The 16527-nt window shown below is 37.0% G+C and overlaps 1 protein-coding gene across 2 annotated transcripts; it reads right to left on the reverse strand.

Annotated features, from left to right (window-relative positions):
• Positions 1 to 5235: 5235 nt before the first annotated feature.
• Positions 5236 to 15541, reverse strand: cfap418 (cilia and flagella associated protein 418). 2 transcript variants are annotated; one of them, XM_044206987.1, is made up of 6 exons: positions 15294 to 15541; positions 14305 to 14407; positions 12980 to 13044; positions 12652 to 12717; positions 12276 to 12371; positions 5236 to 6173 (listed from the first exon to the last, which is right to left on the reverse strand). In XM_044206987.1, the coding sequence occupies exons 1-6, from the start codon at positions 15434 to 15436 to the stop codon at positions 6014 to 6016; spliced, it is 633 nt and encodes a 210-aa protein (XP_044062922.1). In that variant the 5' UTR covers positions 15437 to 15541; the 3' UTR covers positions 5236 to 6013. The 2 variants fall into 2 exon arrangements, with proteins under 2 accessions (XP_044062922.1, XP_044062923.1); XM_044206988.1 differs by lacking the exon at positions 12652 to 12717.
• Between the last annotated feature and the right edge of the window lie 986 nt (positions 15542 to 16527).

Genomic DNA, 16527 nt, shown 5'->3' on the forward strand with positions numbered 1-16527 from the left:
GCAGTATTTGTTTACAGAGATATAAAAATATCTCACGCTGACTTTCTGCACAGTGTTTTTCTACTGATGTCTTCAGTGACGTGGTGACTGGAAAATAATAATAAATTACACTTAATCAATTACTTTTCCCGAAAGCCCCAACTACAATAACTTTACTCAACTTTCATAATAATACTGTAGCTCAGTGGTGGAATGTAACAAAGCACATTTACTCAAGTATTGTACTTAAGTGCAACTGTGAGGTACTTGTACTTTACCTGAGTATTTTCTTCTCATGCCACTTTGTACTTCTACTCCGCTACATCTGAGTGGGAAAATAATTGTACTTTTTAACTTCACTACAGCTTTAGTTACTAGATACTTTACAAATTAAGATTTTGGCATTACAATATATGAAAATGTGTTGGGAGTTGATGTGCTGGGGAGTAGAAAAGAAGAAGTTTCTGAACACTGAAGTGTGGTTTTACTGCATATACAGCAGAACAGGGGTGGAAGAAGTACTCAGATCAACAATATCGCAGTGTCGAAATACTCTCTTACAAGTTAAAGTCCTGCATTCAAAATTTTAGTAAACATGCAAACAACTACAAACACATTTGCACATTTACACACACACACTGCACATTATTTATATTATTTATTATTGTATTTTGTATTGTAGTACCATTTTACTGCTTAATCTATTGTTTTTTATAGCTAATGTTGCTGCAATATCGAGGAGTCGAAACCCAAGAATTTTACTCTCGTATAATGAGATGTAACAACAAAGGAATCTTGAATGTCTTGAATCTAAAAGTACATAAGTATTAGCATCAAAATACACTTAAAGTACCAGAAGTAAAAGTATGTATTATGCAGAATGGCCCATCAGAATCATGTATATTAAAGTATTGGTTTATAATCATTGATTGATTAATGTACATATCACTTTAATGTTGCAGCTAATTTTAATTACTTTATATACTGTAGGCTAGCTTAAGTTATAATAATATACCATATTCTATTTGTTGGTTATATTTGGAATTAATACTCTGAATCTGTAAAGTAACAAGTAACTACATGTATCAAATAAATATATAAATATTATAAATAAATATTTCCCTCTGAAATGTAGTGGAGTAGAAGTATAAAGTAACATAAAACTGTAAAGTACTTGAGTAAATTACTTTCCACCACTGCAGCAGAAACAACGGGTGCAGGAGTTTTGGTGCACGTAATACATCGCCGGTGTGTGTCGCCTGTTAACGTTCATGAGTCGTGATCAAATTTGTTGCCTGACGCAAGAAACAGAAAAATCTGTAAATAAAGCACAGTACAGGTGACTACGGAGAGCCGGAGGGGACAGAACAGAGGTTTGACTGTCCCACTGATCAACACACATCGGCTGCGATCAATAGTTTTATAGTTTGCCGACCAAATACTCAAAAACAACATGACCATTTTTTTTAAATACTTAAAGATTAGATTAGCAAATACTGCACACTAAATATACATATTTATTGTTTTATTATATATTATACTATATTTATTATTCAGCATATAATATACTATACTTTTTAATATTTTATATTCTATGCTGTATTGCTATACTATACTATATATTATGTTATACTATATATATATATAACTATATGTTATACTGTGCTGTATTATGTTAATATGGTATGTTTTATTACATAATGTACTACATCATATTTCTATATTAAAACAGACAAACACTAAGTATAATTGCTTAACCATTTTATATACTTCTAATTATTTACTTTTCTCTGTTTATCTTATATTATCTTATCTTAAAATTAATACTTGTATGTCATTTTTGAAAATTATCCAGCTTAGCGTAGACACAGTCAAAAAACATCTGTATCACGTTTACTTGTGTTTAATAATTAATTAATTAATTAATAAACACTGTCAAATTGAGCCGACTTGACCAGTAGCAGATTGAATACTGAAAAATATCAAATCTGTCTATAAAGGTTTTTACTGCAATATATACATTATTCATATATAACAGCCATTATGTGCTCTGCTCTGACAATACACAATACAATAATAGGAAACTTATATAGAATATATTGATTTTATCCTGTTTTTATACTGTCGCTTATCCTCTGTATATACTGGAATCTATGGAAACAAATATAAAGAGGCTGTAAAGAAGTTTGAAAATAATTGATTAGGTTTTGACTTTGTGGGGTTATTGCCAAATTTAGTGTTAAAGGATAAGTCTGGTGATATTTTATATTTTTCTTCATGTAAACAAATCCCAACAATGAATGTGTCTACTAACAAAACAAGTGATGTGTGTGTGTGTATCACAGCCTGACGTGTCTTCTTCCTCTGAGCCGCAGAGCGCCATTGTTGTCCAGAAACTATTAAAAACACATCAGTGAGCCGCTCTGTTGCACTGGCTGACATGTTCCTTCATCACCACGAAACACACACTGTAGTTTATTCTGACTCAGCCCCACACACACCGTCCTGCTGCCCCAAACACTCACTAGAGCACCAAATGTGGATTCATCCGCCGCTGAAAATAGTCCCCAACAAATGCACTATTTCCTCCTGTTAGTTTGATCAAAACTACAGCTGTTTTAGGAAATTACAGAGCCTTTTTTTAAAACATGAAACTATATATTTGTGAGCTGAGAGCCAGGAAGTATTGAGAGACTTTTCATGGGATTTGTTGACAATAAGAAAAATATAGAATGACATCAGACTTATCCTTCAAAATTTAGATTTAGTAATAGTTTTATATTAGGATTAAAACAGAGAAAAACGTGCTTCTGTAGAACAGTGAGGTTGTGAAATGCTGCAGTACATTTTGAAATATTCTCAGTAACACAGAGGATCAGTGGTTCACCTCAAACCTTCACCACCAGCGGCTGTGAAAACAAGAAAACCACCAAGTGATTTATGAGGTTTTTAATCTACCTCAGTGTTACTGACCCTCAGCAGAGAGCCAGGGAACGCAGCTCTCTCCCACTCATCACTTCCTGAATAATTACACAGCTGCTGTTACTCCTTATGGCTTTGTTTGTGTTTGCAGCTAAACAGCAAGCTTTTATTACAGTAAACTGTGACTTGACATCAGAACAGAAGTGAATTAAATGAGTTCACATCAGAGTGTCATCACCGCAAACAGTTACTGAATATCAACGGGGCAGAAAACTGCAGTTTCGTCAAATCAAAACATCAAACCAGCTTTCCTGTGACTTTAATTTAACTAATCATGAATAACAGGGCGAGTCGAGGTGATTGATGCCCGGTTTAACAGCAGGACTGTTTGCTACTTATTGATAAAATACAGACCGTTAGCGTGGAAAATGAAATAAAACCTGGCCACAGACGACATTAGCTGAAGTATAATATGAAAGAATTAAGAGATGCAAAACAAAGGAACCAGGATTTGAACTTGCACAGTTACAGGTACATCAAATCTGCTCCGACTGGCTGAGTCACTGATTCATTATCTGTGTATATATACAGCGCACATTTCACGTTCATATAAAAAGTCAGGCTGGGAAATATATATCGGTTTTAATATCAGATTTTGTTAGAAATTATATCCATAGTTGTACAATGGAAATATAAAATATTTATTCCCTAATATGTTTCAGATCTTTTACACACAGATTTTTGAATTTGTGTTTCATCATTAAAGTTGCTCTAATCTATATTTTTATATTAACACTGGATCACATATAAAAATTCTGGTGATCCATTTTCTAATCTGATCTAAATTGTTGTGACTTAAAAAAAGTTTTGCCCGGATAATCTCTCTAAGTTACTCCCCCCCCCTTTCATCTGTGAAAAAAAAAAAGTTTTGGCAGATGAAAAACATTTTTTTTGTCAGGATCATTTTCTAAGTGTTTGTTGTTGTAATACTCATTTCGGCCACAAGAGGCGGGAGTTCACCACTACACCACGTTTTAAATAGGACTAAAAGCATTCATGTTTTCTTCCAGGTAAGTTTTAACTTCTCCATGCACTCTAAACACAAGGTACATATATTGTGTGTTAGCAAGTTATGCAACATTGCTGTCATGTCTTTCTTTTGGCTAGAAATATATTTTAATTGGTGCTTCGCCTGGAAGAAAACATGAATGCTTTTAGTCCTGTTTAGAGCATGGGGTAGTGGTGAACTCCCGCCTCTTGTGGCTGAAATGAGTATTACAACAACCAACACAACAAAAAAATAATAAATTCACCGGCCAAAACTTTTTCTCGAACCTGTTTCACAGATTTTTTTTTTTTTAAAGGAATTTAGAGAGATTATCCTGGCAAAACCTTCTTTTGTACCTGTTCTTAAGTCATAAACACTGGAGAGAAAACTATTTAGATCAGACTCATAAAATGGATCACCTGAATTTTTTTTTCTCACTTGTCTCTCAGGGGCTTCCGTACATATGACTACTTTAATGTGAAAAGAGTCGCCTGTAGTGATGAACCCTCGATTCTGTAGTTTCTCTACAAATCTTTAAATCATCTTTCAGCTCATTGTTTTGGTCTTACGGCCCACATCTTCACTGTTGTCGCGTACTTTACTTTGTTTCACTCTCATCAGCCTTGTTTCCAGCTGTTTTCATCAAACAAGCTCTGATAAAGCCACTGTACACTACCTGCTCAGCAGCAAACAACAGACAGACACATTTAGAGACTAGCTGGTGAACATAGTGGAGCATTTAGCAGCTAAAAGAGCCAGATATTTCCCTCAGGAGCTGGTGGAGACCAAAACAGAGCTAAAAGAGAGAGAATATCGGCCTTACATTCGTCAGGTGGACACAACCACCACTTCTGAATGCTAATGTTGTTGTGTATCTGCTGGATGTGGAAGTAAGCTGCTGGTTGCTAACACGTTCACCATATCATCTTAAAAGGCGATGATACAGAATGTCATTGTTGCGTTTACAGCTTTTTCACTGCCCCCGAGTGGCCAAAAAAAATAATTTATTGCAGGCTGACTAATGAATTTCTCAGAAAAATACTGTAATTATTTTTTAAAAAGGAGCAGATTGGTTGAAACAGATTTTACAACGGATTAATCTAAAAGTTGTGTTACTGCAGCAAGAAGACAATGACCACTGCAGTTTGTAGTAATCAAGCAACAAGCACAGCTCAGAAAACGATTCCAGTGATACAAAAGGAAGAGAAACTTGTGGAGAAAACATGAATGAGCTTCAATAAGTAATCTAAAAAGAAACGTCAACAGTTAAGCTACAGAGCTGCGAATTGAATTTTAAAATCCAAAATTCTCTGTTTAATCAATATGATGGGACAAATTATTAATATGAATATATGACATCAGAATGGCCATACACTCTCTTGTGTTGCTGCAGATGCATTTCCTACATTTACTGCAGAACTCTGAACTGCTCTGTTTCCTGGCGGTTCAGCATTTTAACCATTTATAACTGTCTGACATTTAAAAGAAAATTATATTATGTGCATATTACTGTGTGTTTGCAAAAACAGGAAACTCACAAATGAATCCTCATAATCTGCCTTTCTTAGAGCTATTGTATGGTTCCTCTTCAGTTACACAGATATCATCATGTTTCATAGATTAATTGTAAATCAAACGTATATGTTTAACCGTTTAACACTTAAGTGCTGTGATGATTTCAGGGTCTCATGAGGCTGAAAATCAAACTGGAGTGTATACAGGAGATAATAAAGATGTTAAAAATAACATTGTGTAGTGTTAAAAGCAGATACCGCCGTAATGAAGCTGTCAGTTGTTTCTCATAAATATTGGGCCAAAGTTTCCTACTTTAAGATCCTTTTCATTGCATATTTTTCTGTCTGAAGGTGGATTTTGCGTCTTTCTGACGTCTCTGGAAGGCTGCTCAAGTCAAGTGGACAGATGGATAGAGTAAAAGACAGAAATCAGCCAAACAGATGAACAGACGAAAAGAGAAAAGATAAGCAGCAGAAGTTTCTCTGTCAGTAACATTTCTGTTACCCAGAATGAGTTTTTAGTAGCCGCCTTGCAGCAGCGAGGAGTGAATCAGTCCTGGTGTTTGCCACAGACCCATCTGAGCTGAGGTTGGTCCCTGAGGTCCGCTGGCTCTAACGTGGAGAACCAGCTGCACTGGCAGGCGTACGCCCGTAAACCTCTCCTCTTCTTCAGCTTGGCTCCGAGCTTCTGACGGTCTGGCATGTTGTTCCTACACAGAGAGACAGAATGTAATGAAAGTTTAATAATTACTGAGGATATGACCTTGGTGTTCTCTGCTCCTTAGTGCTCCTACCGGGCAGCCGCAAATTGATTTTTCAATTTAACAATGTTTGTCGAGGGGTAATTCATCTGCTGTGAGGAGAAATATCTGTGGTGTGGAGATGAAAGAGACAATAAAAAAGTAGAAAAGGAAACTTCTCCTTTCATAGCCTTTTAGCTATGAACAGATGCACACATTATATAACTGTTTCATGATACAAAATACAGCACTTAAAGCTGCATTAATCAAAACTAACCATTATTAAACGACTATAATAGGGCTGAAACTAATGATGATTTTCATTGTCGATTAATCTACTGATTCATTTCTCAAATAATCAAGACATTGTTTTGTCTATAAAATACCACAAAACATTAAAAAATGTCCACCATTTCCCAGATGCCAAGGTGACGTCTTCAAATGTCTTGGATTTGGTTCAGCCATTCATGCTCCCCTCAGGATGACTTCTAATAACTTTGGTGATCTCTGACTTTTCATCTAGCGCCATCATCAGGTCAAAATGTTAATTTGTCCAGTGACCAAATACCTGCAAAACTAATGACATTCCCATCAGCCTCAGCTGTGCTTTGTGTTTACTACTAATTAGCAAATATTAGCATGCTAACATGCTAAACTAACATGGTGAACATGGTACCCGCTAAACACCACAGTGCCTAAGTACAGACTCACAGAGCTGCTAGCATGGCTGTAGACTCTCAGTCTGATTGTATATCATCATTTGTTTAGAATCCTTAGTTTATTATGTGTATTTATTTACATAATATTATAAAAATAACAACATAAAATGATTATATCATCGCAATTTTATTCAAGTTAATAATAGTGAATTATTGCTGAGCCCTAGATTCATCCACAGAAATGACCGTGATCTTTAGTAAATTAAAATATATGCTAGTGGAAGGCAAATGAGCAAGCACATCACAACTGCTTTCCATCTGGTTTGGTGCTGTTTGAGTGTACTGTGCTGCTGCTTTCTGCTGAAAATAAAAGCAAACTTCACTTCATTCTTTTATAGTTAAAAAGGTAAAAAAAAAAAAAGCTCCTTTCTTGAGCACTGAGCAGCTACATATTAATTCAGGTTGTCACACCTACACCATCAAGTATAAGAGCAATTATAAATTCACATACTCAATTTACAATTGCTTTTATGAAACTATTATGCACACTCACTTTTGATATTAAATTACAGGCTAAAACGCCTGTACTTCTATCAGTGTTAAAACTGTCGGGTAAGCCTCATAATAAAATTAAATAATAAAACAAATGAGTGGGAAGCTTCAGTAATGGATGTACACTTTGCATTCGGAAGGTGACAGAGAATATAAAACATAATTTTCTTTAATGAACAAATTAATATAAACTGCTAAATCTATTTAATCAGACAAAAATAATAAAACCTAATCAGTTAACAGAGGTCAAGTGAAATTTAATTACAGCGCAGCAATTTCCGAGGGTATTTATGTCAGTCATTGAAGGGAAGAACTGGACATTAAAACATTAAAATAACATTTATGTCAACAACACAGCTGCAGTGAAGTACAGCATTCCCTAATTTTGAAACATACATCTCGCCCATCATCAATCTGTTCTTAATCATTTCGCCTTTTGCAGCTGGTTGGTCAGAGCTCTGCTGCTTCTTGGGTGATAACACTGCAGTGAAGACATGAAGGACAAACTCATCATCCTGAGTGGTCCTGAGTGTTTCGGAGCGCTCTGAACTTAACAAACTCACACTAAAAGTAAATTACACACTTGGAAGAAAAAGTTCTGCTTAGTGCTGAAATGTCGATGGTCTTAATATATATGTTTTATGCTGGTGTGTGACTTATTGACAGGTTTCTGTAATATGATTACAGGCACTAAAAGACTGTTACAGATTGCTTCCTACACACAGTTTTGACTTTTCTATGGTTTTCTTTTCTGTCTCTATTTATTTTTTTAGTAACGCAGTGAATCACCCCACGTTTTACCTCGTGTCTACTGGATTCAGCGGTTACCTTCTGGTTGCGCTTCGGCTCAGTCGTTTTCATGTCTTACTTTGAAAACGTGTTTCCAGCTCTTTTAGATGTGGTAACAGATGCTTTGGGGCTGAACTTTTTGTTGGCTCCAAGTTTCTCTCTCTCTCTCGCTCTCGTTTTAAAGGGGAACTGCAGAGATTTTACACATCAAAGTGTGTTTCCAGGTGTTGGGGAGTTCTACTGCACATGTGAAAAAAGTAGTACAAAGCCTTTAGTGGCTCCAGAGGGAGCTGTGCGAAGTCTGATAAATGTCTTCAAGTGATCCAATTTAATCAGGGTCGGTTGGGGCTGAAGAGTAAGTTTGAAAATGAAAAGAATCTGGAGGTGTGGAGTGAGAAAGAAGTGAGCTCACCAGACCTCTGTAGCCTGCTGCTCATCTCTGCTGCAGGCTACATTAGGCGCTACTAGCATAACACACCCGAATCTCTGTTATATGTTAATGTTATAGTGTGCAATGCGGAGCAAATTGTTTGTCATTAACCTGTATTTATTATATTTTGTCAGACAATGGGATCATTAAATTATTTGAACAGCACTGCAGTGCAGGCCTATGTGGCCGTGACAAAAATCACTATTTTATACTTTATACAAGTGAATTTCACGCTTCAGAGTTGCAAGCTGCTTCGGCAAAAATAGACTCGGCGCGGAAAGACAGCAGAGTGGAGAAAAGAGCTGTGAATGAGGAGCCAAGGTCCTGAAGCCGGTGGACACTGGTTGTTAGACAGACTCATCAGAAACCAGTGCACAGGCAGACATCCAACTAACACCATGCAGCAGCTCACAGCAAAAGCCATCAAAACCATCTTTCTATGAATCATCATGAAGCATTACCTGAGCTGATTCCTCTGCTGATTAAACTGACTCTGTGGGGCGGCTGAGTGATCGCAGCCAGCGTGCAACACTAATCAAATGATGACTAATCTACAGTAAGTACAGTCAGTTTTTTTTTGTTTTTTTTTTTTACAAATAGTTTTTAATTGCATCTTCATTAATGTCTTTCTAAATGCAGAATTATTCATTTGTGTTATTCCAGAGACATCCCGCACCCTCCTCGTGTTGTAGGCACTTTATTACTATGTTTTCTAACTGCAAATAAACAAAACTAACATGGAGGACAAAAGACTGAGTCCCAGTGTTCAGTCAAACTCTCGTCCCGCCTACACACACCTCCATCACCCGAGCGTTTCTTTGTTTTCCACTGTGGCCTGTCAGTTGACGTTACTGTAACAAACGACACTGTGTCACCAGGAACTAGTCTTTGTCCCTCCTGCTGCTGCACGTGACCATTATCACTGTAATTTTAATATGAAATGAAAGTCATTTTGCCACCTGTGTAGTGTCACCACATGATGGTTTTATGCTGTGCCAGGAATTAAATTATGGAAGCCTAATTTCTCACTTTTCCTTAACTGAATGGAAATGTGAGGCTGGATATTGAACCTTACTGATTACTCTAACGCACCACTGATCCAGCTATTATCCGCTTCATTAAAGCTTTTCTATTTGTTTTCTAAAACTCTGGTAGCTCCTCTATGCTGAACATGAGCTGATGCATTTTTTGTTTCCCTACTGGAATAAACAGAAATATAAGAACTGCGTCATCAACAAGAGCGGTGATAAACATCACAGCTGAACAGACAAAGACAAGAGCGCCACCTACAGAAACTCCAACCCGAAGGAGGACGCCACACTCTCGCCCACGCTGTGTTGATTGGCAGGTGGTGTTTGCTAAGTGCAGAGCAGAAACACAACAGGGATGGGTGCTGAGCAATAAGGAAGAAAAACAAATGCAGCAGTAGTGACACACAGCTCAGGGGGCAACTATGGTACTTAAAAGCCCTTAGTGCCAGATTGCTGCAGATTTCATCACAATTGTACTCCTTCTCTGAGTCATAACTCAGTCAAATATGAACACACTGACAAAATACACATATTTTTAGACGCAGAGTGTCGTATACTTTCCAAGGATGTTATCATCTCCAATAAACGTACGTAAATCTGCTTAGAAAACACGCTCCTTGTAATTCCAAAACTCCCTCACCACGTTTTTTCCGTTGTCTTCAGTATCAGAGTAATCCAGTGACAGTTGTCTGTACATCTATGAATACATACTGCAATTGCAGATGCAGAATTGTTCCCACTGGGTAAAAAAAGGTAACAGCTCTTATGTTGTTTGTTGGAAATGTGGAAGAAAAAAACAAACAAACCTGAATGTGAAAAAAAGTCTTTTCTAATGTAATGTGCATGTAAGTTTGAAATGGCTTAATGAGGTTTGAACAAAACTCACTTTCCTCTAAGGGTAACATTGAAATTTTCACCTTTAAAACTGTGATTTTGTAGTTTTCTAAAGAGTGCACTGTAAATATATGTTTCTACACCTCCTCATTTGTTTTAGATGCAATGTTTTAGTGGATTTAAAGCAAAGAAATAACTGTGTGAAGAAGAAGCGAGTAGTAAACAAGGTCTGCGTTACAGCTCGATACTGCCACCTTCTGACCAAACTGAAAAACATCTCCCAAAGCCAGCCACTTCTGACAAACTTCTCTCACAAACTGAGCTTGAGCTTGATTTCTGACCCTGTGACGTACGCCTTGTGGTGTGTGATGCATATATGTTTGATATATTGTGTTATATTTTAGTGTGAAGTACTGAGAGGTTTTTGTGCACAGGCACTAAAAGGCTGTTACAGATTTCTGCACTTAGTATATGACTTGTGTGTATTTTCTGTTTAAAATACGATCCAGGAAGTCCCTGTAGCGGCTTCCTTAACCAACCTCGCAGCCGCGGTGAGGGTCAGAGGTGGGTCCTGGGATCGAACATTTGTGACGCGCTTGAAGTCTGTACTTTACAAATGTTCTGAGATCCAACATGCGTTTTGGAGGTTTATTGCACATGAGCCATCAAAGCACGGCAGACAGAGGATGGACATGAAAACCAGATGCATAAAACAGGTAACATAGATGGACAAAAACAGGAAAATCAGGCGGTCAACAAAAATTATGGCTACCCGTCCCTGACTCTCAACAACCCGGCCTCAGGTAAGTGCTCACCTTTCACCAGACATACGTGCACGCGCACCTGCTCCCGTGAGCTCCGCCCCCTCAGCACCAGATCAACCCACACACATGCAGTAAACACACAGTGCACCCATGTTCTGTCTCCTACAGTCCCTTATCAGACGCCAAAACACTGCACAGTGGTATAGTACACAGTATACTACTATAAGACACGATTTTACAACTCTGGAACGTTATCAGATACGTCACGAGGTAAACAGAACAAAAATACAGCATTAATGTTACAAAGTAAACTGCCAGGACTGGCCAATACAGCACCTTTCTAGATGATGCTGCATTATGATGCTGAGCCAGGTTAGCAGGGTTTCAGACCGAAAACAGCCCTCTGCATCGACAGAGCCTTGTTCAAATGACTGTCTGTCTAAACACGGACTACCACGCAGCAGCTGGCAACAAAATAAAAAATTGACAACCACAGCAAACAAACAAAAGCATTATCTAGGAAGAAACAGAGCGAGGAAGAACCCCGCAGTTCCTGGAGGAGAGATGTTACCTGAGCAGACCTCTTTATCTCTGCTCACTGGCTGTGTGTGGGTGAATGGAGCCAGTGTACAATACAAACAATTACACAATATCTAATCTACAGTTAGAGAACTGTCCGGAGCTCTCATTGAAAAGCCATTGTTTTTGAAAATGCTCTAATCTTTGCTTTTTTCTGTGTAAATAACAGGATCATTTTACTTCTTCAGGAACAAAACAAAGAAAAGAATGTATTTTTGGTTGAATTGGTCACAACTAAACAGTAAAAATTGGTAAAAAGGTTGGGATTTAAATTCGCTGCATGTGAAATAACATAAAAAAAGTAAAATGTAATGACCTGACGAAGAAAGTGGTGGAGGAATAAGTCGACTGTGTGGAGTTTCCCCTCTTAACATGTTCTGTATTTTACCTTGTTGTAAAGTGAGAACTGCACTGCAGCGAGTCTGCGGACTCACCTGAGGAACAGGTAATCACAGGACGAGTCCCACTCACAGTCATCAAACATCAGCACCCGGAAGTCACAGGATATACACCTCAACTGGTCACATGATCTGTTGATACAGTAATTATTATTTACAATAGTATATTTATTAAGTTCTAGGCAAAAAATACAATTAAGCACTAGTAATTATTCATCAGTACGTCATCAATACATTAAAAGTGCTACCTTGGTATAACTGATTTAAACAAATAAAAGTATGTTGGGGATAACTTGGTGCCTTTGAGATCAGTTAAGTCTCTAAATAATCCGTACCAGAGTCCTGTATCTTTATAAACCAAAAACAGTCGAGACATGACAGACGCTCGCAGTATGAAATTATTTTTTCACACCTCTTGGATGTGGCTGTTCCTACACCATTTGTGACAGAGCTCCCGCCAACGAAAACAGGACAGCACCTGGATGCATAACAAACAGTGCAGATCGTCTCCAAGCGCACGTAAAAAACATTGTCCAAATTTAAGAGAAACAAAAGGGCCAACAGAACAACATGAACACTGGCATTTGTCACAGCAGAACCTGGGAAACATTATTAGAAATATGAAACCTAGTCCCCACAAAACTTTCAAAATGGCTGAGTGCATTTTCTCCCTCTGCTTATACCCTGTAATTATTATTCCCACCTGTGTTTTTTTATTCAGAATTAACTCATTTGCTTACTTCCTCCCTCCAGACTGAGACGACGGCTTCCTCTCCACTTGTGTTTCTTTAGGAAACTGTTCAGTCTGAAATGAAAGACAAAAGAGCAAATTACAGACTGTCGCAACATGGTACAAAATACGTTCTTACAGAAAATCTGGTGTCATTTAATTAAAACCTGAATTAAACCCTCTGATGTGTGTAGTCTATAGCCTAATACAACATTCATATGGATTTAATCACATTTGCAAATCCAGGTGTCTGTCTATGGTTCTAATTTGTTTTTCATAATACAGGTAAAGACTTGAGATGAGGCAGCTGCATGATAATAATGTTTGGCAGGGAAGCCAGGAGGTGAAAAGTAAATTAATTCACTTGCTCGTGTGCTGTGCAAAGGTACAACTTTGTGATATTGGGACTTTGGGTGAGTATTTCTATTTCACTAAATTTTATTCACTAATTTACTACATTTCAGGGGTAAATATTGTTTTTTTTTTAGCCCACTACATTTACTTTGATGGCAGAACTAGTTTATTTGCAGAATAAGCTTTTACATGCTGAATGATGGGGAAAGTTAAAGGTTCCCTGTGGAGTTTTAGACCTGTAGTAGCGCTATGAAGGTGGTTTTCTATGAGTTGGTCCCTGTTTTGTAAATCTTGTGCGGGGGATGCAGTACAGTAATGCTGCAATGCACCAGCAAAGACAGGGGAGAAGAAGACTGCAAGCTAGTAAACATGGGTGTGAACGATGCTGGACTGTAAAATACTTCAGCTTTTGCAAAAGTTTTATAAGCAAAATGCACCCGACGTGTTTGTTAGACATCAAGGATACAAACAACGTGTTTTGGTGAGTAACACTGAATGTAAACATAACTTTTGTTTATTTACAAGAAAACTCCACAGTACACCTTTAATAAAAAAAATGTTGCATTGTTGGAGTTCAAACAAGCCAACAGTACTGTATATTTGGAGTATTTGGACCAAGTACAACGTTAAAATACTATCATTATTATTACTACAGATCAGGGTTTCTTTTTTCACTAAAGATATAAGAGATTGGTTTACAGAAGGAGTACCTAAATTATTAATACTTCACAACAGTTTAGTGCTAACAGTGTTTGAGTTTTTTCTGCAGCAACAGCACCCAAACCAAATTTTGCACCAAGTGATAAGTGTTTCCTTTGTTTTTTTGAATACTTTAACACTCAGGGAAGGTATATGCGCACAGGTGCACCTATATACACAGGTGTGCTGACACAACACTATCTTTTAAGGTAAAATTTATCTTAGAAATAACATTTGTGGTTGAAAGGCTGTCATGTCCATGATAGCAGTGTGCATGTTCACCTTTAGTTGAGGGGAATCGCTGTAGTCTTCCTCCAGTAATTCCTCCAGAAGGGCGTCAATATCCTCAGTGACGCTGCTCATCGGCTGTTTAGATTTTGTGGCGCTAAATCAGAGGAAACAAAATCTTTGCGTTGTAGTCGCTGTATGGCGAGATAGTGACAAACATCAATGAATACTTTTGACAGTAAACACAGGGGCAGTTTACATTCATCAATTTAAACTTTACACATACGGGATATTTTATAGGCTGATTCCAGTATTTTTAGACTCAATGTTTGCTTTTAGTTTAATAAATGAATTAAGGATTCAGTATTTTTCCACCATTTTAGTCCTGGTAGTTTGGAGAAGGGAGCATTTAGAGCCTCATGTAGGGAAATTAAATATGAAAAATCTGAATAGTAAGAAAACATTAGACAACTTTATTTAGCTGAATTTTTGAGTGTAGGGCACGACTCGTCCTGACCTTAGTATTTCTAAAATCCTGGCTACAGCCCTGGTTTTTGCTGACTAAAGCTGCTTTCAGAAAATATTTACCTACACAATTTAACTTAGAAGCTACTGCATTGTATAAATTTATCAATATATGATTACAATGTAAATATAAAACTTCCTGACAGTTAAGAGGCATGTGTAAAATAGCAGTTATATCCCTTACAGCCACAGCTATCAAGATATCCAAAAGTGACCAAAATCCCAAAAGATATCTAGTCTCACAATATTCTATTGATATGTACATTATAGTACGGAACTAGAGCTGCTGTTATTGTAAACACAAGCTAACTTTATTGACATTCTGCATCTTTACTTAGCTTGTAACATAATTAGCTGACATTTAAGCCATTTAAGCCCTAGAACTTAATTTACAACTCACATTAGACGTTATCAACACACAGAGACGTTTAGTTAAGTAATGTGAAAAGGTGCAGACACATTGTACATCCCACGTTAGCTTATTGCTGACATTAGCTAGCCAAATTAGCATTGTTTACCTGTGCTTTTTCTGTCCTACATTGTCTTTCCCGCATTTTCCAGCCTCGCTCGAGCCCACGCGAGCTGAAGACGCGACAGAAACGTTGCTACAAAACTTTTTTTCAACTTCATCCAGCAGTTCGTCCAGGTCGTCGTCCTCCATGTTTAGGTTTTCTGTCTGCCCTGCTAGCTTTGGGACTGATATCCCAGCTAGCACACGAGCCAACCACAAGCACGTTCAGAGCGTTCGTCGTTGCTAAGTAACAGGAGAACAGAGCGGAAGCGGAGCGACAATGCCTTCAAAATAAATGTCGAAAGACGAATGTAGCTTCCTCCGACTTTGTCATAAATTTGATTTGATTTAAATTCAGATGTGAAAGCAGCACAGACAGGCTAAGAATGTATGGAAATGTATGTTTCAATTAAATGAAATAATATAAAATGAAATAAGCATTCACAAGCTACATGCATTATATACATTACAATAACTACTACATAAAAGAATTGTGCAAATATATATGTGTAATATATATATATGTCCATTATTTAATATAATTAAAAGGCTTCTGTAAATTATGATGCATTCATTGTAATACTAAAACATATGTAGTTCAATCGTAATATAAAATAGTTGGACTCAACCAGTGGTGGACTAAGTAACTAAGTAAGTACATCAAGTACTGTACTTAAGCATGATTTTGAGGTACTTGCATTTTACTTGACTATTTCCATTTTCTGCTACTTTATACTTCTACTCCACTACATCTCAGAGTGCTAATATTGTACTTTTTACTCCACTACATTTATTTGATAACTTTAGTTACTAGTTACTTTCCAGATTAAAAATATAATCAACAAAGAAATTATGTTATAATTAAATCACTTAGACGTTATTGATTCTAGCTACCCAGTAGTATATAAAGTAATTTATATAAAACATACATAAATAAATTTAAATTAACCCCACATTTACCAGCTGCAATATTAAAGTGATGTACACATTAATGCATCAATAATTAGAATCCAATACTATAACATATATTATTCTGAAATGGGCCATTCTGCAAAATGAGTACTTACTTCAGGTACTTTAAGTATATTTTGATGCTACTTTTGTACTTTCACTCAAGTAAAATGTGGAATGCAGCACGTTTACTTGTGACACAGTATTTGTACACTGTGATATTACTACTTTTACTGGAGTAAAAGGTCTGAGTGCTTCTTCCACCACTGGACTCAGCACCACATTCCAGA

This window comes from Siniperca chuatsi, linkage group LG9 (assembly GCF_020085105.1).
Source record: "Siniperca chuatsi isolate FFG_IHB_CAS linkage group LG9, ASM2008510v1, whole genome shotgun sequence".
NCBI lineage: Eukaryota > Metazoa > Chordata > Actinopteri > Centrarchiformes > Sinipercidae > Siniperca > Siniperca chuatsi.

Bases quoted from the DNA above. Each gene is read 5' to 3' on its own strand.
- cfap418 (XM_044206987.1), bottom strand. From the start codon at position 15,436: ATGGAGGACGACGACCTGGACGAACTGCTGGATGAAGTTGAAAAAAAG. The intron at 12,718-12,979 runs GTAAGCAAATGA...TTATGCATCCAG, and splicing joins TCTCAGTCTGGAGGGAGGAA to GTGCTGTCCTGTTTTCGTTG. The intron at 12,372-12,651 runs GTGTGAAAAAAT...CTGTATCAACAG, and splicing joins GGAACAGCCACATCCAAGAG to ATCATGTGACCAGTTGAGGT.